Source organism: Mugil cephalus, chromosome 1, assembly GCF_022458985.1.
Source record: "Mugil cephalus isolate CIBA_MC_2020 chromosome 1, CIBA_Mcephalus_1.1, whole genome shotgun sequence".
NCBI lineage: Eukaryota > Metazoa > Chordata > Actinopteri > Mugiliformes > Mugilidae > Mugil > Mugil cephalus.
This window is the reverse complement of record NC_061770.1, coordinates 7,590,501-7,613,228: the sequence shown is the minus strand read 5'-3', so window position 1 is coordinate 7,613,228 and position 22,728 is coordinate 7,590,501. Positions and strand designations below refer to the sequence as shown.

Here is a 22,728-nt window from a genome sequence, read left to right as displayed (position 1 = left end):
AAATAAAAATGAGAAAGAGAGAAAAGACATGAGGAAGCTGAGGACAAAGGTTGAAGAGAGAAAGAAAACTAGGGGGAAGGAGCTCGCCACTCAGCTGAGAGCTTTGCAGTGGTTGTGGTGTTGACTTTCTCACCATATGCATCCAAAGCTGAGTGCGCAAGGCTGTCAGCTCAGGAAACATTTGCACACAGAACGTGCATGCTATGTGCATTGGGTTGGGTCGGCAGGGGCCATGGGACTGGTTTTTATGAACAATGGGAGGAGGTTCCTTCCAGAGGGGAGTGCTAAAAAAGAACATCTGCATGGGATCAAGGCAACGGAGAGAATGAAGGAAAGCTAAAGGTGGGAGGAGAACGAACAGAAGGATTTTGGCTTTGCAGTCAAACTGTTCTCAACGCACAACAACAGCACACGACTTCACAGTCGATAAACTAAGGAAATCAGGTCGGGAGCTAGATGAGGGATTAAGACGGTGGAACGTTCTCCAAATACACAACAAGATTATCAAATATATGTATCAGTGTGTCAGATATTTACTTATTCATTTTACAAAGAAACATTTTATCTCTATCAGATCATCAATTATTGACAAATAGGGAGTCAGCAGCCTGTTTCCTGTTTGTATCTCTGACTCCATTCTGGTTTCTTCAGCGAGATGTGATGTGTGTCACTGGTTATGACCACTGACAGGAGAAGTAAATAACATTGCCCGTGTTGTGACAATACAGTGTTCTACTCAGAAACTTTTGGACATGGCATTCATTTGGATGTTCCTTAGAATTTTTAATTCCCTAGATCCCAAACTGATCAAGTATCCGTGGGTTGATCCACAGAGGCTCCTCCCCTCAACCCATAGGACCCAAAAGGCCCCCACTAACAGCATCCTGTTACCAGACACCACAAGACACCCTCAGAAGACCCATGTCCACTCTCTGATGAGTCACAACTATTTGGAGGCACAAGGGAGAGCTACACAACATTAGGAAGGCGGTGATAATGTTATGCCTGATCGGTGTATGTACAGCTTTTTATATAGAATGTAATGAGGGAATTACACACCACATCATGTGAAGTAAATATTTGTTTTATTTGTTGGTTTAGTGACTCTGATGTTATTTCTACATTGTTGCGGATATGGGCTGTGTATTTATCAAGTCCCCAGAGTTCCAGCTGTTGTATTACATATGCTGCTGGCTTCATTATGTCTTCATGTGTTTGTCGTTTTGCACAGCTACCTCGGTGCCATTGCATTGAGGAAACACTTTGACCAGTCTGCAGCGTTTCTCACGGCCTTGTACAACGGACATGGAAGACAGGGCATCAAGGCAGCACAACACACAAGGCTAAAGATAAATATAATTCTCTATTCTTGATGTCTCGTGGGTTTGGGGTCATCCCTGGGTCTGTCTGCACCATTCTGGCCACACATGGCAGGTCGGTTGCCTGGATGTCGGGACACAACGTGCGCAAGGATAATGGCAGGAAACAGAAGAGGATCGAAAGTGTCATCTTAAGAGGTGGAAGGCTACTCTTTGTTTCCTCAACTCCGTAAGTGAAAATATCACAGATGTCCGTCGTGCATGGAAAACCTCTGCAGCTGAGTCACTCAGAGTCAGAGCCTGGCCCCATGAATGAAAAGGAAAAGCAGGAAAACCTCTCATCTCCACGGAATGTTTGTTGACAGCTTTATCTTTACTGAAAAACCCATCCTACGCTGTACCTCAGTTTGACCTCAGTTTGAGTTCTTCTGATGTTCTCACCAATTTCTTAATCAAACACACACAAAAAAAAAATCACAAGAACAGTATCACCACCACTAAAACTGGCCTTTCAAATTATATGTGGGGAGGAAAACATTGATAAAATCCCCTGAATTAAAAGATGATGAAGATGGAAATCTAGCAAAACAAACTGAAGTTTGTGTGTTTTTTTTCTACTCATCAGTGTGAAAAATTAGTGTCAAATAAATGATGCTGCTTTGAAAATCACAAGACATTAATGCAACTATGAAGACTGTGGTTGCAAACAGGTTTAAAGCAGACAAATGAATAAAGACCACGACGAAATTAGAAGAATTAGAAGAAATCCAAACAGATCCCCGAGGGCCAGATTCTCTGCTACCATGTGCTGATCCTCGTGATGTTCTGGCAGTGCCCCCCTCAATACACAGAGATTCTTTGTGCATTTGCACCGAAATAAGTGAAGGGGTAAGACAGGGAGCAGAGGGGGAGGAAAGATGGAGTAAAATTCCTCCAAAATATCAGGATTTTACAGCTACAAAGTGCGTCACATGCTGTTAACTTTACTGCACGAAAAATACATAAGGCCTGACTGAGAAAGAATATATCATCTGGATATATTATCTTTATATTTAAGTTTTATCCCACTGTGTTACGAGGGTTCATGACAATTTTCTAATAATGTTCTAAAAAATGAATTGGTTTGCACAAGTTGGATAGTTTAATACTAGTAAATCTGTTGTCACTAATGTTTTTAAGAGAAAAAACAGCCCATATTTCTTTGCCATAATGCAAAGTAAAAACACTACAATTAATAATGTGTGTTTTTGTCTAATTAAATTGACCTGTCCAGAGTGTACCCCGCCTCTAGCCCAATGACTGCTGGGATAAGCTCCAGCGCCCTCTAGAGGACAAGCGGTTATAGAAGATGAGAAGAATCTGTCTTGAATCTGCATTTTATTTGTTCTCATGATTGTCCAAACTCTATGACCCCTATATACTACTGGTGAATGAGTGAAATATTTTATGCTAGCACATTCCTCTATTCTGTTGAGCTCTCTGAGCTGTTGCACATAAATCTGACAGCTGTGGGGAGGAGAGCAAAAAGAGGTAGAATAAATCATTTTTTAAAATCACAATTTAAACCCGTCTTACCTTGAAACCTTTTAAATAGCCACTTTAGTTTCATTGATTGAATGCGTGCCTCTAAGTGGCGCTTTAGAAAGTATGTGGCTTGAGAGCGACCAGCGGGGGCGCCTCTTCCCCAAACATCAGGCCGATCTTGGCTGCACTCATCCTCACATGGTTGCGTTGTTTGACAAGAAAGTCTCCAGACAGTCCTCAAAAACCCAGCAGAGGGACTGCAGTGCTTCCAGATGTGGCCCGCCTGGATCTGTGGAACAACACATGTCTGTGTGAACATCGACGGTGAACACCCCTCATCACAGTCCCACAACACACTACACATCACCGCAACGGTTTGTCATTTTTTCTGCTGATGTGGTGCGATTATGAAATAACGCGTTGTGTGATTTTTTTTTTTTGTCTCTATGACGCCAGTGTGTTACAGCATTTGATACACGCCATGAAGAGAACATGTAGGCATGTGCAGATTAGTGGATGACTCACTGCTGGCCAAGTCAAGTGTCCAGGGACGCACAAAAACTGCGGCCAGGCGTTGTGTGTGACGCCATGTGCTTTTACAGGCCTCTCAGCTACGTACATGCTCAACATGCAGGGTGAAGGAGGAGTGCTTCCTACATGCCAGGTGCATCTTCAGAAAACGTGACACTCAGGTCTTTGAAAACCTCAATCCTTCTGAGACCAACCATTTTTGTTTGTTATTTTCTTGTTAGTTTTTTTTTTAAATCAATCAAAACTATATTCACATGAATAAAATTAACCTGTCTTGCATAAACAGGGAAGAAATCCCTCGTTGCATTTGTGTTTTGTCAATAAGAACATCGCCTGACCACATCAACCACACTGTAAACGGTGCCAGTAGTGCACGAGCTGAGCAAAATTCTGGAGGAAGCAAAACCGTTGCAAAGTTACCCTGCTGCCAACTTCCACTGTCTTCCCATTACCTGATTCTGGTGCATGCTGTACATGTGCACCCACACACACACACACACGCACACACACTGGGGGAGGAAACTGGCTGTTGCCTTAGGGGAAGTGGGCAGTTAGAAAAGGGGAGTGGAAAGAGCAGAGAGGGGGAGAGAGGGGGGCCAGAGGAGTGGAGGCATATAAAGAGAAACAGAACACAAACCAGGCTTTATCCTTCTTGTCTGTCCTGCTCACTCAGACCTCACAGGAAACCTCCAGCTCCCCTCACGCTCACCTTCACTTCCCACACCTTTTTTTTTACCTTCGCGCACATAGTCCCGCCAACTGCACCGAGTCCGGCCAGAGAGGATGGCTACATCCGTGTGGAGAATGAATGGGATCTGCAGGAGGATGGCGGGAGTTCTGGTTCTCTGCACCCTGTTGATTACCAGTGAGTACTCTTTTCATTACGGGTACTGGTGTGTTCTTTTGCAACTTTTGTTCACTCCACTCAAAATCTTGCATTGTGCGTGGAGCAGAATGTCTTTTCTTATGTTTTGTCTCAAACTTGGTGCTAACATGCGAGTAGTAGTTTGGATTTGCTGTGATCTGTTCCTACCATGAGGTTGCACACATGTGCAAAGAGGCACGTTGACAGTGGGGTAGCTGCAGACACAAAGGGTCTGCCCAGGAGCGGAAGGTTGCAGTTGAGAATCATCACACTTCATACCCTGCAGTGCATCTGGGTTGAGCTCATATGTGTTTTAGTGTGTATAAGACTAGGTGTATCTCCAGTTAGCTTGAAAACAAATATGAGTGCATGTGAGCTACATGTGAGTAGAAGTAAAAATAGTCCCCTAAACTGCGCTTCCTCCCAGATTTGTAGTACATGCGTGTGGCTGTGTGTGCGTGCTATTGCGTGGACGTGTGTGGACTCTCTGGGCAGTCCACTCCAAAATCAGTCTGAGGCCTGATGCTAATTGCAGGGTGATGTATGGCTTGGATGGTGCTGCTGCCTCGTCGGTTGTAAAGCCGGACTTAGTTCTAGTTCAGCCCAGTGTAACGACTTCTGCAGAGCCCTTGGGGCCATCTATGGGCACAGGGCCGGTAAATGTTTTGGAGCGACCTTGAGAAGACTAGGAGGAGTATTCCAGGCAGATGGAAATAACTAAGGCTTTACTTTAAAAGGGAAAAGATCATGAGATGGCTGAGCGTGTTCGTAGTGTGTGCAATAAAACGGCAGAATCTACCAGATACTGAATGCGTCAGCAGCTTAACAGATGGTAATTAGATTTACATGAAATCTAATTACTCTGGGCACTCCCCGTCAAATGAAGTCAAGCCACTTTTTTTGTTTACACCCAATATTACTAATCACAAACTTGCCTCAAGGTGCTTTGGTTTTCTTTCAGCATGCAGCTCCATCTACCTCGCTAATACTCTCATAATGCAGTGACTGAGATCTGATAATCAACCAACTAGTCCTAGCTTGTTAGTATTGTGGAAAACAACTATTCTTATTATAATGACTGGTTTTAACCTCAACTAATTTTGACAACAACCCTGACCATCTTTCCATTTGCCTATGAGGCACTGCTGTTTAACTTTATGTGCATGTTTCATCGAGATGTCATGTTTTAAATGTGTACAAACAGCAATTACCATAATCAGCTAAGATGAATGCAAACATTTTGATTTTAGGCTTTTAGCTGAAGGCTTCTGATTGCTTTGAAAATATCACAAGGGTGTTGTCTCGAGTGTTCTGACCCCTCTTCAGTTCTTTACCACATGCAACAGCAGCCCTGCCCTCACACAGACCTGATACATTGCCACTCGCGTCCAACTGGCATTGCGGTGCGAATCTCCAGAGGCATGGTTACATATTGTTCGGGAGAAACGGAACACACTGTAACCAGTTTTAATATGTGCCATGTACTACTGTGCAAGTCGATCAGTGGTAATATTATGTGGTGAACATTTGTGTGCTTTTGTGGTTCTTTCTGTTTTTGTTTTGATATCATTTGCAGTTCCATAACCTCAGTGTCCCTGTACAACCATCACCACCACAAAGTCCCCAGAGACAATCTGTGGTTTCACTGACTTCTTTTCACCATAAAGACACTATACAGCTGATGGTATGCGGGTCAGGGTTAGGTTTAGGGTCAGAAGCCTTGCCCTGACGTCAATACTCCTTCAAAGAATCAGGCAGTTTTAATGTATCATGCTTCATTGTGATCAGGTTGATATTCAAGAATCCTTTTTCCAGTCACTCTGTCCAGATGAATGTGCAGATTGTTGTCTGCTTCTCAGTACGAAATTGTTGTGGATTGGGAGGCTTTATCGATGCTGCATCTGATTTATCAAAGGCAAACGAGAGAGGCAGATGATCTGAAAGTTTCCTTAAAAACATGACAAGAGAGGCACCAGACCATTAAACACTTCTTTTCTCTCTGATGTGGAAGCCGTGGAAACTCATTTTCCAAAGTCCTTGGACTTACCACCCAGCAGGCGCATTTATGAAGCCAGGTACTATGCAATGTTGCTTATGGAGGCGGAAAAAAGTTCTGCACTGGGCATTAGTCAGCAACTATGTAGCCTCATGATATTGGCTACATTAAGTGAACAGTGCTGGTATCTTGTAATACTACTAGTTCTATGGATTTATTGATTAGTGGATATATTTCACTGTGTTTACCTTGTCACATATAAGCAATCCCGTCATCCCAACTCTCTGGCAAACACATTTAGTCTATACTCCCACTTCCCATGGCTGTCATTCAGTAGTTATGCAGGCGTGCAAATATGTAGCGCTGAAATGGCCATGGACTGCAATGTTGAATGATGTCATTCCACGCCTCTTGGAGTATGTTATAAGCTCTCTCTCTCTCTCTCTCTCTCTCTCTCTCTCCTTCTCTCAAGATTTCGGGGGAAAACCCAAGCTTTAAATCTGCTCCGGAGGAGTAGGAGGAAGGGGAAAACATCTTGTCTTGCTTATATCAGCTTGTCATCTACAATGACTCTTTCTGTTGCTAAGTCAGGGCCTCGGGCAGGGAAGAACACGCCGCGACAATCGCTGTTAGAGAATACCCAATGAACCAGGGTATTCGCTGTTAGCTGGGAGATCCCGGATTTGATCGGCATGTGCTTGTGTGTGCACAGGTGCAAAGCCATCAAAGCTCAGTGGATTTCCTTTCTACCACACGCTTGTGGGCCTCACAGTGGCACAGAAGAAGACAGAAAAAAACAACATATTAATTCAGAAGAAAAATGGGCGAAAAAATGTCACGATAAAAGTTGTACGTGAGCTTAAAAGTCTCCATCGATGTGCCCATACGCACAAATCCTTAAATCACTGTTTCTCACAAAGCCAGCTTTGGCCTGCCAACGCAAACACTGGCAGAATATTGCCACTCTTCTTTCTCATGGCCCTCGGTTATTGACCAGCATTCTTTCAGTCCCAAGTTGTGATGGTGAAGTTTGAGTCACGTCATCTGCTGGAGGGCGTGGGTCTTTTATATGAATCTTGGCAGATAGTGGTCTTATGTCAGGCTGTGTCCACTTGGGCCCACAGTCACAGTGGATTAGCCTCGTGAGCTTGCGGAGTAATTAAACCTGGAGCCTGTCAAACTGCCGGCCTATTTCAGTGATTTCTGCGTGCGAACGCCAAGTCAGGCTAAAGCTAAAATCATTAAAAGATTCAAACAAACACCGCCTGTCATCAGTGTCCATCCGCTCCTCCTCGTCCGCTCGCCCTCATCAGTGCCATCCCCACAACAAGTGGAGTGCATTTTAAAATGTGTTTCTTCCCCCTGATTTTTTTTTAATGTGAAATCAACTCTGTTCCAAAGAAAACATATTAATGATAAGAAAACAAAACCACCGTCGCCGCCAACTAAGTGATCATGCAGCAAAAGAGGCTGACTTGGAGAAATGGATCGTCTAGCAACAATATTTACCTAGTGAAACAGTCTTAATGAAAAGCAGGAGCTGTGCTAGCATTCAAATCTTCCTTTTCCAATTACTGCTGTTCTGGTGAGCGTATTGTTCCTTGTTCCCCTGGCACCCCGCTGCAATTTTACAGCTGTTGGGTTTTACCAGCATAAAGAAAAGGGGGGGGGGGGGGGGGCCTCTCCTTCTGTTTCTCCTTCATTTTCAGCTCTGAATATCTGGCGCTACAAGATCTGCACTAAGGCAGAAAAGCTCAGATCAAAATCACCCTCGTATTCGACTAATGGACAGCCCAGAGATTAGTGTGAACTCCAAAACATGAACTTGGAAACACCATTCGCATCTTGTGTCGTCCTAAAACTGAAACTCGAAAAGCAGCTCTGTGTTCTCTTTCACACTAAGGTTGTGATGTCAGGCCAATCACCAGCAGAAAGCAATAGGCACATGAAGCTCATAATCTAAGTGGGATAACCAGGCCGGGCTGTCCTTAAGAAGGGGTCTACTATTTAACCAGGGGAATAAAAGCCCTTAATGAGCCTTCACTGGGCCTTTATGACTGCCAGAATAATGGCTCCTGGTAATTAATGTTCAGTAAATGGCATGTTGTTGAAGGCATACTTTAAACATCCTAATTGAAAACACAAGACTGTGCCCCTTCTGCTGTTTTGAAGCTCCTAAGCTTTTACAGACAGGAGAAGTAAATAACATTGACCATCTTGTGACAATTCAATGTTCTGCTGGGAAGCGTTTGGACGTCTGGCATTCGTGTGGATGTTACTTGTACCACCCACCTAGACCAGACCAGACACCCCCACACCGTAGTAATGACGCTCCTTGATGGCAGCAGCCATCCCCAGCAGGATGCAACCTGACTCAGACACACGCACAGAAACGCTTAAGGAACAGCTTAAAAAGAAAAAAAAACATGAAAAACAGCACAAGGTGTCGACCTGGCCTTCACTAGATCTCAAACTGATGAAGTAGCTGTGGACGATCCACAGAGGCGCCTCCCTTCAACGCATAGGACCCAAAGACCCCCATTAAGAACATTCTGTTGTCAGACACCACAGGACACCCTCAGACCATTCCCTGATGAGTCACAGCTGGAGAAACAGGGGACACGATATTAGTAAGGGGGTCATGGTGTTATGACTGCTCTGTGTATGTTGTAATTCTGAAAATGCAGCCGTGCGTGTTTTTACTTGAGAAACTGCAGGCTGTATCTCGGTATTATTCCTCCATCTTCCTCTCCCACTTTGCCTCCTCAGCCTCAGTCCTGCCGAAGTCACACTGTTCAGGACCGTAGGTTTCAATGTGTTTTTACATGCTCTTTCGCTTCACAGCTTCTTCAAACAGCAGCTGGAATCAGTCCACAGACATCTGCTGATGCTGATTCTGACACAGAGACCCGAGCCGCTAGCAGCCTCCCGATGCAGCTGGCGTCTCTAGTTTCTCATTCGGCAAGACCACCGTCCACCGTTTTGGAAACACAGGTTTTGAGTTTCATTGCCCTGGCTACTATCAATCATAATGGGGGAATTTCATTTTCTTCTTTCTCCCGCAAGGCTTTCCCAAGCCTCGTAGTAGGCGAATTTTAATATTTTCACCATCACACTTCAGTGCATATGTTAAATGCCCAGACAGTTGTTGCAATCCCACTGCAGGAGTATGTGCTCGGTGTTGGGTGCTATTGCCAGTCCCCAGCATGTTTGCCTCTGTAGTCCTGAGAGGTCACGGCATGCCGTGTGCTGTGGCAGCCACTTCCTGCCATAGGATGTGCATGGATTACATTCCAAACCTGTTGTTAATTCTTTTTCTTCTTCTTTTTCCCCCTCAAAGCTATAGCGTGTTTTGTTTAAAAACACCAGAGGCGTAGGCAGGGAGGGAAAAGTCAACTTTTGCCACCCGCCTGTGCAGAAACAAAAATAGTTCTCACGTTCGGGGTTGTGGCTGTCTCCTGGGATTTTATTTTTTCCAGTTAATAGTAGTAAAGTGGTTTTTATGGCTGTGTTTGCTGTTACACACAAGAATGGTAGTGTCTTTATTTTTTGTCTACGTAACCCTAGAAGGGAGAGGATGTAGCCGCGCTGTTAATGAGAGGATAATTTGATTGCAGGAAGTACTGCTACTGAACAAAATCACAGAATATAAGTTTAAAACAAATTGAAACCATCTATCGTATTGTTAAAAAAATAAAAAAAGGATGCAAAATGCCATCTGTCTCTTTCCTTTCCCAAACTCCAAAGAACTGGGACTACGTTGAAGTCGTATGTTTCTAGGAGGAGTAGAAAGACGTGAGGGGAGACTTTGGGGTCTTTTGTGGACATCTGGGTAAGTAATGGAGGGTGGGAGCAGCTCATTATTACATCCAAGGTGTTGTCCCTGCAGTCTGGGTGGAGGTCAAACCCAACTCCCAAGATTTAGGGCTGAGACCTTTCTGCTTTTGCGTGATGACACCGATTTCACTGCACGCCACATACGCAGGGAGGGTAAGACCTCCCCAAGGAGACTGCAACTGTACACCCAGACCTCCTCCCCAATGTCTCTGGGGAGGAAACAGGCCTCATCCTCAAATACCATAAGTAAAGAGCTGCTGTCCCCTGCTGATACTCTCTGACGGCAGCCATTTAATCAGGTGTGACAGTGTTTGTTTTAACTGCAATTTCCTCATTCTGTTCTGCCCCAAATTGGAAAGCAGGAATGGCAGCATTGTTTTAGAAGAGCTGGAAGGATACAGGACGTGATGCACAGTTTATGGGACCAGATAGCACAGTGAAAAATAAACTAACCCTCATATCTTGAACGAACATGCACACAGTTTGCTTAGCTACGACAACATGGAAATATATTTGTGCACACAGTGATTAAGTTATGGTAAGTAGTTCAGAACCCACCCATGTAATGTGGATAGCATGTTTTAGATGAAGGTGAACTAGTGACTAGAATAGAACAAGATCAAAAACACCTGCCTGAAACCTCAATATCCAGTTAGCACAAACATATTTTGTTCTTTTAGTCAACACTGAATTGAAATATTGCTAATTAGAGGAAACCCCGTACATAATGCTGGAGTCACCACATGTGCACCAGCTAATAAGGACCTGAAACAGACATTAAGAACCAACAAACATCCAAAGTTGAAATAGCTGGTAGAATTAGTGTGTGTTCCTCTTTGTCTTACCCTAGTAATTGCAGCCTTTTAGACTGATGACTGTATTCCCTGCAGACAAAGCTATGAGTTCTCAAGATGTGTAATTGTAGGGCCGTGCTCATGGAATTATGTTGTTGTATCTGTGAGGGAATAAGGGGGAGTTGGGGACGTTTTTTTTCCTTTGTGAGGAGGAGGTTTGAAAAGAGGTTGTCTGGAAGGAAACAGAACCAAATGTAAAAACATGAAATTGTAATCATAACAACTTGAATGTGTAAATTGATGATAAGACAGGGCCTCCTCCTTCCCCTCCATCATCTCACTTCCCTTCCCACCCTTGGGTCCTGGACGGAAATATATCAAAATAAGTCATTCACTGCCTGAGACAGAGGCAGTCCAAAAGAGGATGTGCAACGCGTGGTTGTCAGTTTGTTGTCAGTCTAATCGTTTGTCCCTATAATTCACTGCAGTCAGTAGTGAAACTCAATTCATTGCCAGTCTTCCAACGGATTTTTGGACCTGACATCTAAAATGTTGGCAGTGAAGTAGTAGCAGCAGTTGGGTCAGCTTAGATACCACCAGCTTGGTAACACACACCAACAGCATGTCAACAATGACTGCTGGGGTCTTGTAAATCTTTCCAAACAGAACATTGTGCTTTCTAGGAGTTGCTAAATATGCAGGCAGACATGGTGCTGGAAGGTGCATGAAGCGTCTGCCAAATCTGCCTTTGTCATTTTAAGTTTGTGCCGTTGTCATGCCTTACAATTTCAGGAGTTTTGGCCAACCGAAAAATATTCAGTCTTTTCAGACATGTCGCTCATCATCCTGGGCCCAGCAGCCCAGCAGTGAAATGTGTAGTGAAGAGCAAAATTTACTTGAACCCATAGGTTACATAATGTGCAGCCCTGGCCTTGTGCTCGGTGAACCCATCTGAAACTCTCAAGAGAGGCCTGTGTTTATGAAGTGGAAGTGTTATATATGTTTCTCTGTGTTTGTGTTGAGACTGGAGGTTCTAAGGCTTCATGTTGACGCTGGGGGGCCTGGCTGGGAACTGTGCTACTACATATAAACGCACAACACATTGCAACAGTTTTACATTAATGTAGTAACAGATTTTTAAGGAAACATATATCTTTGGACGGGGAACAAAAGCTCTAAGTTGTAAACTGTTAATCATAAACCAAAAATCATAAAATAACACATCCGTCCCCTGTCCTCATGTAAAATGATTCACTCTACTCCTGTCGCTTTGTAGCAGACAGTTGCTAGTGGATGTTCCCGGCTCCAGGTTGCCCACCCCGATGGCTTCCTAAAAACATTCTTGCTGTCACCACTCTCTCTGTGGACGGTGTCTCCTCACACTAAATTATTTGAGTAACTCTGCACCATCATCTCAATCAACTGTATCAATCACTCCTACTGGTCGTTGCATCACTTTCTCTCACCTCAATGTTGAGATTAGTTCAACTTGGTAACCATTTTGCATTTAACCTTTTGCCAACAACTTATCAAATTTCATTACTGGTCCATGGTCTGTCGTAGCCACTGGATTGCTGGTTCCTCCCTGTTTGTGCTCCTCTTCAGACAGTGAAGTGCTTTTAAAAACACACCTAAATACCATTTTTCCTAGGAAAACATTCACGAGGCTTAAACTGAAGTACTGAGTCAGTTCATTGGTGTGGCTAAATATTGTCATCCCACATTATTGCACTATTAAACATAGCAGCTTAACATAAGATTAGCTGAAGGCTCTCATACCCACCTCTAAAATGCAGCACACACACACATACTGTGCGACCAGCTTTTAACAATGTTCAGCCGGTTGACGCCATTGTCGAGATATAACGCACAGCGGGTGGCAACCATATGTTGTAAAGCTTGCTCTACAGCGCTGGATACAGCATGGTGGCCTCATGCCAGCTGGGCAGAAAATGATGTAACTCTACCTTTTGTTTGGGCTGATAACTTGCCAAAATGAGCTTGGCGGTTAGTTTGCGGTGTGTTAAAGTCAAATATGTTTATGGGACTGCAAACACACACTAAACCTGAATCCACTTCATTTATATAAATGTACGCGGTGATTAACTAAATAGTGCTCGTGGTGCACCGAACACATTTCCCTCTGATTGCAGCATAGTTTTGGTTAGATGTTAAACTGTTTACACACTACTTCTTCCATGTGGACAGGGAGTGTTTAGAAATGATGGCACAGGATGACCTGGACCACAGTGTTTTCATAGGCAGGGTGATCTCTGATAGGGTTGTTGCTTCAGTTTTACTTCGTGGCCAAGGCCAGGTGGATGCTAGCCTATAAAATGTATAAGGTTTCTGCTCATCTGTGTGTGGCTGTGATAAAACAAAGGACCCTCAAACTCAAAAGGAAGGTCTAATAACATTATCCACTTGGCTAGGTGAACTGAGTTCAAGCTTGTGGTGATCTGTACATATCAATCAGTATATTAATAAGGTTCTGTCATAATATCTTTAAAAAGGTGACTGAACCAAGGCTAGTCATCCATCCTTACATTTACCTCACGTGAAGTTTATTTTTTTAAAACCATTTGTACGAAAGGTATTTGCTCCACCTAACTTAATCCTAAGATTATTACTGAAACGGGATCTCTCCTGGAAGATGTGTGGTCAGGAAGTCATGAACTTTTGACTGAGTGGTTCATTTGCATAGACTGCAGACAGCGCAAATCCGCCCATATGCGATTACTAATTAGTAAGTGCCCTTGAGAATTTGTGCCAAATTGATTTGGCATCTTCAGGCTGGGCATGAGGTTTGAATCACCAGGACAAGCTGTTCCAATGAGCTCGCTGCCCTGACCCCATCCCCATCCCCACAAATATTTCACCGACCGTTGGTTTTACATTTCCTCCCAAGAAGCCATACATTTTCATATAAAAACAATGGAAGAACTGATAATCCATAATCCAGATCACAGCAAGTGCGTTTACAACAGAAGTTGACTGTGAGATGCTCCTACATTCATCCCTGCAGGATGCATTTATCTGATGCTTGTAGTGGTTTTTAATCAGATTTTTCTCTTCCTTTGTCTCTGTTCCTCTTCTTCTCCCTCACTCGCAGGTGAGGTGATGTGTGACGAGACAACAGTCCTAGATCCACCGACTGCAGGCCCCACTGCTGATATTTCAAATCCTGATGCTGCCAATCCTGGAGGCACTGGTAACCCAGAAGTGAGCACTCCGATTTCTTCTACTGGTGGTGGTGGTGAAGGTCCTGCTGCTGCTTCTTCTGCTGCTCCTGGAGATAGTCACATCTCTGTGACCATTGCACGAACTGGAGACATTCCGGGCAGCCAGGATAAAGAGGCCTTAGGGACAACTGCTACCTCAGTTGACACCGATGGAAAAGCAAATGAAGTCACCGACAGCCCGGATGAGTCCAACGGCATAAAAGCTGTTGTGGTAAGCTGCGTGGCATTTTGACAGATATTTTTGTGAGAGGCACTACCTTTGTTTTGAAGTGATATGTGTTCATATTGAATGAGACAAGCAACATGTGCAAAGCAGCAGTACTCTCTGCTGACCTCATATATATCTCTCTAACATACTGTCTTCACAGCCGGAAGTTGTGTGTGTTGGAAAGGAGGAATTGCCAGAGGGTAGCGCTGTCAAGGCTGAAGTAAAAACAACAGACTGTGTAAGTACAAGTTTGTCCTTTACAATAGTAGAATAAGTATATTCAGGTCAACCCTCTGTCTCTGTATCATTGATATGTTTTAATAGCCCACCCTTGCTTTCTGACAATCTTAAGGAACTGCCAATAATTGTTGGTAACTACTGGTAATTTTCATCATGCAACAATTGAGACTACAGTCAAAGGAGAGATTCCATTTGCCGTCTAGTCACACCCCTTTTGAGAAGACCTTTATCTGACCGCCTACACCTCACGCCCATAGGAAGCAGCTTGAGGAAATAGATGAATATGTTTTCAACAGCTACAGTTGGAAAGTTTTGGTCCTGATGAAGATTTTTTCTGAGACATTCCTCAACAGTTGTAAATCTTGAGACTGTGTCCCTGGCGGGTGACAAATTGAGTGGAGGGCTGATGTTTCCTCTCTTGCTCTGGGGTCCTACAGACAAATGGGTGTGGCTTAATTTCCTTTTTTTTTTTTTTTAAATTTATATATATATTTCAGATAGACGTAAATACATAGAGTTGTTTTTTTTTCGTATGTTCTTTACAACAGGACTGGGAGTGATATCTACCGTACGTCTGACAAACAAATGTACAAAATTATTTGGAGACACCCTACTCATAGTTCCATTTCACAGCATGTCAGCCAAGACAGAACAGCAGGTCTATACTATACATTAGTTATCTGGTTCTGTAATGTAATATCCACAGAGCCGGGGCCATCTGCAGAAGTAATCTGTAAAACTCACCCTGAAGCTAAACATGTAATACACTGCCAAAAGCCGTAGCCAGCTCAAAATGATTATCTTTAACCGCACGTACTGTTCAGGGAAGAATAAATGAATGCTATGAAAGACCTTGATAACAATCCTCTGAAGTAGTGGTAGATAAGTGTTTTAGACCTCACTAAATTCATCATATATATTGTTCTCTTTCTTCATGCATCAAATTAGTTTCTTGCGTTGTTAAAACGCGTTGTATACAAACCTACTGTTAGCTCATCTGAGCCTCATGAGTGCAAGAGGCCATGCAAGGTGAAATAAAGCCGGCTGTGAGACAATGCAGGATGCGATCGCTCACAAGTGGCAGATGGAGAACAGAATAAACTCCCTGAGAGTGATTTAGCTGTTTGAGTCTCTTGCTTCTTGCCTCAAAGATCTTGAGCGTTACCGCCCCTTCCAGCTGTGGGCCCACTCCCAACGAACTGAGGATTTGGGGTTTGCGCACAGGGGTCCTCCGGGATTACTGAGAGCTGTCTGGATCACATTATAAGAGAACGAAGAGCGCTCCCAAGTTGCAAGCCCAAGGGTTGTGCAACAAGGTGATATCATTATTAAGGGTTGAGAGGGGGAAAAAACAGGGTGTGGTCAGCAAGTTTTCCATTCAGCTGCTTTTCGTCTTTGAGGCAAAAGCCTGCGTGGAAAATTTAAAAACATGCAACTGATAATTCTGTGTATGTCAACTGCACACAGAGTAGAAACGGAAACTGATGAGGCTTTCGCAAGTTTAGTTTGTGTTGCATATATACTTCACATAGCTCTTCAAGTATGTATTGTGCAATTCTCCTTTACATACAACTCCCTTCTTATAGGAGGCGACTAAACAAATCATTTTGGACAATCCTGCACCTTGGTGCCACAAGGACAGCTGTAATCTAAAAATGTTCCAAGAGGAGAACATGGTGTCAGTGGTCAGCAGTGATGGTGAGTATTGATAATATCTAATAACATCTTTTTCTTTTTTCATCTTTTTTTTTTATATATGTGTGACCCCTCAGCTTATCATATGTTCTTTTGTGGAAACATTGATAGTTTGTCTAAAATGTGCTTTCCCCTGCAGCTTCACACAACACTTTGGCTTCAGCACTGAAGAGTGAACAGCTGAAAGACAAGGTAAGAGATTGAATGATGGTGTAGAGCAGTGGAGATCACAGGGGGTGCGCCAAAACGTGTCTGATCTGAGCTCACCATAAGTTTTTACCAGTGTTTTTTATATGTAAGATGTAGGGCTTAAAGTATTTCAGCACCATGCCAGATCTCCGGCACATGGCGTTCGATTGCAATTAAAAAAAAAAAAAAAGATGAACATTTAGAGAAAAAAAAATGTTGATGTTTGTCGGGCAGTTCGAGCAGTCAATTGAGTTCATCTACGAATGGAATGAGAGTAACGCAGCATTCTCGCTCCAAACTAACATCACTAGCCAATCAGAAGTAGGGTGGGTGAAAAAATTAGCTCTGAGTTGTCAAACTCAGAAATTAGTCAACTGCTCCCAAAATAAAAAATACCTGCTGCACATATTTTAATACTCAGCAAACGGTGAAAACACGACAAACTTATTATTTCACCTCCGAGTTAACCTGTAACGTGAATGCTATGATATCTGGTTGATTAGACATTTATGTATATATACATATATTTTTAAAATTTTCCCCCACAAATTTTAATTTCTTTAAATACACATTACTGTACAGCAGCTGTCTCAACAGCGCACCATGTCACACAGAGCACCACACTAGCTAAGCCACAGTCTAAGCCTCCTGTACACAGTAGGCCCAAACACAAGGCCACATGTGACATGCTGACTCTGTTCAGGTTCCCCGCAACTGGCCGAGAGTCTGTTGCTTGTGTATTATTTAAATAGCTTAATATTGAATGCAAAATTATGATAATAATGTATATAAATAGCACTGTAGTGCACTCGGTGTAGACATTCTTTGCCATGCATGGTTTTAGAAGAACAATCAACAGATCTTATAGTTTCATACATATATTAACCTGCGGCTTTGGAACATAAATTGTTAATAAAATATTACAAAGATCAAGGGAAAGTGATTTGATAAGGTTTCATTCTAGTCCATAATGTATTTATAAATGTATGCATGTATCTTGCAGCTGTTTTTTTGTGTGTGCATACATACTATACATCGGAGGGCGCCATTAAGAATCTGTATTTAGCATGCTCAAGTTTATTTGGTTATTCCCTGGACTTGTGTATGTAATGGATGGCTTCACTCATCAAGATTTTGCCTGTAAAATTTCCTCTCTTGTACTTCTTTGTAGCTGGGTGTGACAAAGACCGAGACCCCACCATCATCCAGTTCCTCCGTGTTCGTGGGAATACTGGTCACTGGTCTGCTATGTGCTCTTGCCATCACCGTGGGTTACTTCAAGTGTCAACGAAAGACTGAACCCAAGGGAGCGAGGCTGGTAGGTTTCACACTCTCTCTAAATAATAATTTGTTCGTCTATAATATTTTTGTTACTTAAATGACATAACTTTGCAGGCATGCATTATCACAAATGTCTTTTTTTGTGCAATCACAGTCCTCATTATGGGTTCACTGACATTATGAATCGATTTAAGGTTCACCCCGTGCAACATCTCACATCAAAACAGCACTCTTTCCTTTTGGAATCGATCTCTGGCAGAGTTTTAATTAGGGAATGCTGCTGGCCAGCCATCAGACAGAATACTCAAAGAAAGAGCGCGTCATCCAGAGACCCACGCCCTGCTCTCTGCTGCCTCACTCGTCGGCAGAGCGCAGGCTGCTTCGTCTACTAGCCAGACACAGCTGTTTCTCTGTAGCACTCATGATATCACATGATGGAGACCACATCAGAGGCTGGAAAGGTGTTTGTTTGTGCCACTAGCAACATCACACGATAGAAACCACATGACAGGGAAGATTTGTGTGTAAGTAATGGTGGGAAGACGTGAGAATAAGTGGATGTGTCTGCGTGTCTTTCTGTGCATAGCTATGTCTCGCTGAGTAATTTTAACATTTCCCCAAGGGGAGATTTACTTAGCTGTCAACAGCGGCAGCCTGAGACGGAGCAAAAGTACAAGTGACAAGCATCCTGATACCTAGCTGACATGTCCTGTTTTTCCTTTTTATAATGACCTGTTCCTTCATGCTGTGTTTGCAGGCGGAGGAGGCCTATCCGGCAGATCAGGAGAATCAGGGCAACACCCTCCTATCTGTGGCACCTCTCAACCCCCCTCCCGAAACCCAGGAGAAGCCCAGCGTAAACGGAGAGTCCCCCGAGGCGGCCAAGACCGAGCCCGCCCCCCCTCCCACCAACGGTCACTCCACCACCAAGACGGCAGACACCGAGCTGTGAAATAGCCCAAAAATAATTGCGTCCCACGAACTAACCCCCACAAACGTCATACACAACACACACACACACACACATTCACACACATCTATGCAAACACACCTCCTCTTCTGAATCCACCCCTGCCATAAACACACAGAGGGCACAGCAAAGTGCACATCAGGGACTCGAAGGATCTCCTACATATTGCAGTCTTCTTGCCTCCTCCCTTGGCTGTGAGCCTCAACAAACATCAGGAAAATTAGTCTGATGATCTCAGTAGTGGCAGAAAGGAGTGACGTTGGTGATGACGAAGGCTCAGTCCCTGGATTGTTGACGGCTGCCAGGCTGGAGACGTGAGACAGGAGATGGGCTGTTCTGGGTGTGAAGAGAGCGTATTCTAGCATTAACCAGCACTGGCTCCCATGATGACTGCAGCCTGTGGAGTCAGAGTAATGTGCTGTCAAACCCAGCACATCATCTGGTTTAAAGCTCCGACCAAACCCTCCACATGAATGAAAGCGTTCATTAGTTTAATGTAAAGCTACAGCAGACGAAGAATATAAGAGATAAACCACACTGCCTTGACATCTGTTTACAAACTTCTCAGAGAAAATACATTGGGCTCTCATATTGTATGTAAAATTCAGTGTGTGTAGGTGTGTGAATATATATATACACGCAACTGAGCTCCCCTTGCTTACTGTACTGTATGTATTGTATGCGTGTTGGATGATGAACAGCTGATATGTGAGTGAATGACAATTCTGAATGTGCATGTGACTCTAGCCGCGTGAAAGTTCACAATTTTGCAAAGCGATGGCTCACTGAGTTGAAGTCAGTCCCCACGGTGGGGCGGAATGAGAGCCGAAGTTGTAATTGCGCTTTTTCCAGAAGAGACATCTGCCGCAACAGATTGCATTGTGATCAATCACGTAAGCCGCTCGACCAGGAAACTCTCTTAACGCAGAGCCTCCTCCCATCAGCTCTATCCATCCGTTGTCAACGTTATTCTCATTTTAGTATACTGTATATGCTTGTCTCGCTTTTATTCTGTGTATCCACACCTGCTACGTTCATTGTATTTGCTAAAGATTTTCATGTCATAACTCATGTTGTACTTCAATTTATACTTCGTGCCACACTCACAATATTTGATCTTGGCCATATAGCATTAAGATCTATATTTAAGGGCTATGATTGGGGGAAACACACATCTATTGGTCTCTTCTTTTTTTCTTTTTTTCTGTAAATACAGATGGCATTTGTTTGTACTGACATGGATTAAACACGGAAGTGTGGAACAGTTTTTAGATCATTAACAGAAACGTTCTGATATACAAATGGGATGTCTCACATCGATTTCTCTTGATCCATTTTGTATGTTTTCATTGTTAACATTCCAATGTGACTCTTTCATTTTACTATCATCCTCCAGTTTAAATTGGATTTAACATGAAAAAATAAAAAGTCAAAAATGAAATCATTTGTTTTCAGTCTCATGTTATTCAATAAAACATTACGATGGTGAGAGGGAAAGGGAAATTGTGGTTTTTAACCACACCGAAACATACATCTGTGCTCTGACACGTGGAATTTAAATCCCATACAGCCCATAAGGTCCCAGCTGGTTTATATAAGCAGTAGTAATGACATCACTTCACACTGTTTTGTCTTTGCAGCTTGGGTGGGGCAGTGAAACATCCTCCAGCTGTCTTTTCTAAATGGCTTAGGACGTGTTCATGAAGTCAAAAGCCAGCCTGGAGTCAACTCACATCATCGTGTTCATACACATGTCTTTAATTCCTATGCTGTCCCTCTCCACCATATGCCACTGTGTGACCTGTTTGTTTCCCATCCATTCAAGCCCTTCTCTCATCACAAGACCAGGCCCCAAGTGAATTCTTGCCCTCCACGCCCTGCATGGGAAATATTTCCGCAAGGCCGTTTAGCAGTCGCAATAAGGTCACAACTTAAAGGCAGCGCAAGAAGCACAAACTACACGCATGAATACACTGGGTCAACTGTGGTCACGCAGCTACAACCTGAGACTGACCAACTGTTGCGTAGTGCAAATTTAGAAAGTGTGAATCCCTGGGAATGTAAAGACTGCTGTATGTATATACTATACGTACAGACATCCCTGTTATATGCACCATGTTTGGCCTGCTGAGATCACCGCATTTTACACTCAGTATTTAGTTCAAAGAAAGTAACAGCCCAGACCATATAAAAATACCCATTCCACTGGCCATTCTTTCTGTCAAACCCTTTGGTTTAATCATCTGGCATATTCATTAAGCCCATAAAAGTATGTAACCATGCGGATGCGAAATATTTGTCCAGGTTTAGAAATATATAGTAGATCTTTTTTTTTTTTTTTTATGCCGTCACTGCCTATGCATGCTGAGATTTTCTTTGGGAGCGACCAGGATGGACAGGATAAGAAAATAGTTTAACTCTTTTCTTAGACTCTTTTCTTCTGCTTTTGTTTTTCAGGATTTTCAGGAACTCAGGGAGTCAGATTTCAGACGCACCGTCACTTTGTAGCTTTCAGATGTTAAGAAGGATCTCAGATTAAGCCACAAACACTAAGCTCAGAGTTTAACTCATTTTGTGTTTTTGTTTTTGAGAATTTCCTGAAAAAAAAAAAATCTCTCCGCAGGGAGTCAGATTTCAGACGTACCGTCACTTTGTTTGTAGCTTTCAGATGTTCAGATGCAGTAGCTTTATTTTATCTTCCATTTCTGGCAGTTTTCCTTTCTGCACTACAAAAAAAGGAATTTCAAGAAAGCAAAAAATCGTTGTATCAAAGAAATGTATCTTTTAATCTCTTTCTATCTAATTTTGTTCAGAGACAAGAACTTTGTGCTTAGTTTAATAACTTTGTGATTATTTTAAGAATCTTTGTCAAACAAAAAAAGCTTAACCCATTAACAGATTTTTTTTCTTAATACTGAATGACCTGATTGAATATAAGAATGTTTTGCTTCTTTCTAGTAATGCTGAGAAGTATACTTTTCACATGAACTGAATCACTGTCTGTCACATTAGTTCCTGGTGGTCAGTTAGTGAACGTTTGCCTGAATTTTGTGAAATTGAATTGGTTTGTTATTATTTAGTAGTTGGCTATTTGGTTACCAAAAACTACTGAACACAAGAAAGATAAAAATGTTCAATCACGTCTGCATGTCTTTTATTAGTTCACCTCTCATTGTTTCAACCAGTGGCACCGTTGGCCTGTTTTAATATATTCTTAAGCCCCCCTAAATAGTTTGGTGTTGTTTTATAATATATAATTTTATATATAATTTTTATATATATATATTTTTTATATATATATATATATATATGAAATAATGCCGACAAATTCAATATAAACAACTGACTAACACCACTGTTTCGAATTCAGGCCTGTAACCATTCAGAGATGGTCTGTTGGGTAGAGGAAGCATGGGCATAGCAGGGTGACCCCTATGTACTGGTTGAGCATACATACTTGCAGCATAAGGTGCGTACTGACTGGTGGGTGCGTACTGACTGGTAACACCTTTCTTCACTACTTTTCCTGCCTCGTACACTGCAAAAAAAAAAAAAAAAAAAAAAAAATTGAACAGAGTTAGTTAAAGTAAAAATAAAGATGTCTGTGTCTGTTTACTAGGCAACTGGAACATAAATGAACACACAGTCACTGATTGAGGCCATGTTTTTTAGATGAGAATATACCACTGTCAAGTCTGGTCAGAGTCCTAGGATCCATCCAAACAAGCTGCCCATGACTTTAAACCATGTTTAAACATTTCACATTTTAACTATTAAGAACTACTATAAATTGGAAATTTGCATCTTAGTTCTGACACTGTGCTCTCCTCTTCTGTCCACCTCATCATAAATGAGTTGGTGAATTGTGGTTTAACCTGAGGTGTTTCACAAGGTTAATTTAATTACTTTCCACTGTGTGGCATTACCTCAAATGACTGAAGTATCAAAAGTATCAATATTTTGATGTGAGAAGCGATTTTCGAGTATAAAGATGGTCTGTCAGAGGTATTTAGAGGTAAAGCTAGAGAGGTCAGATT

General features: G+C 42.7%; 1 protein-coding gene across 1 annotated transcript; it reads left to right on the top strand.

Annotated features, from left to right (window-relative positions):
- Positions 1 to 4,005: 4,005 nt before the first annotated feature.
- cd34 (CD34 molecule) lies at positions 4,006 to 20,132 on the top strand. The gene is made up of 7 exons (XM_047603263.1): positions 4,006 to 4,239; positions 13,979 to 14,319; positions 14,477 to 14,554; positions 16,143 to 16,254; positions 16,391 to 16,443; positions 17,612 to 17,758; positions 18,479 to 20,132. Exons 1-7 carry the CDS (start codon positions 4,158 to 4,160, stop codon positions 18,671 to 18,673), a joined length of 1,008 nt encoding a protein of 335 aa, XP_047459219.1. The 5' UTR covers positions 4,006 to 4,157; the 3' UTR covers positions 18,674 to 20,132.
- The last annotated feature ends 2,596 nt before the right edge of the window (positions 20,133 to 22,728 follow it).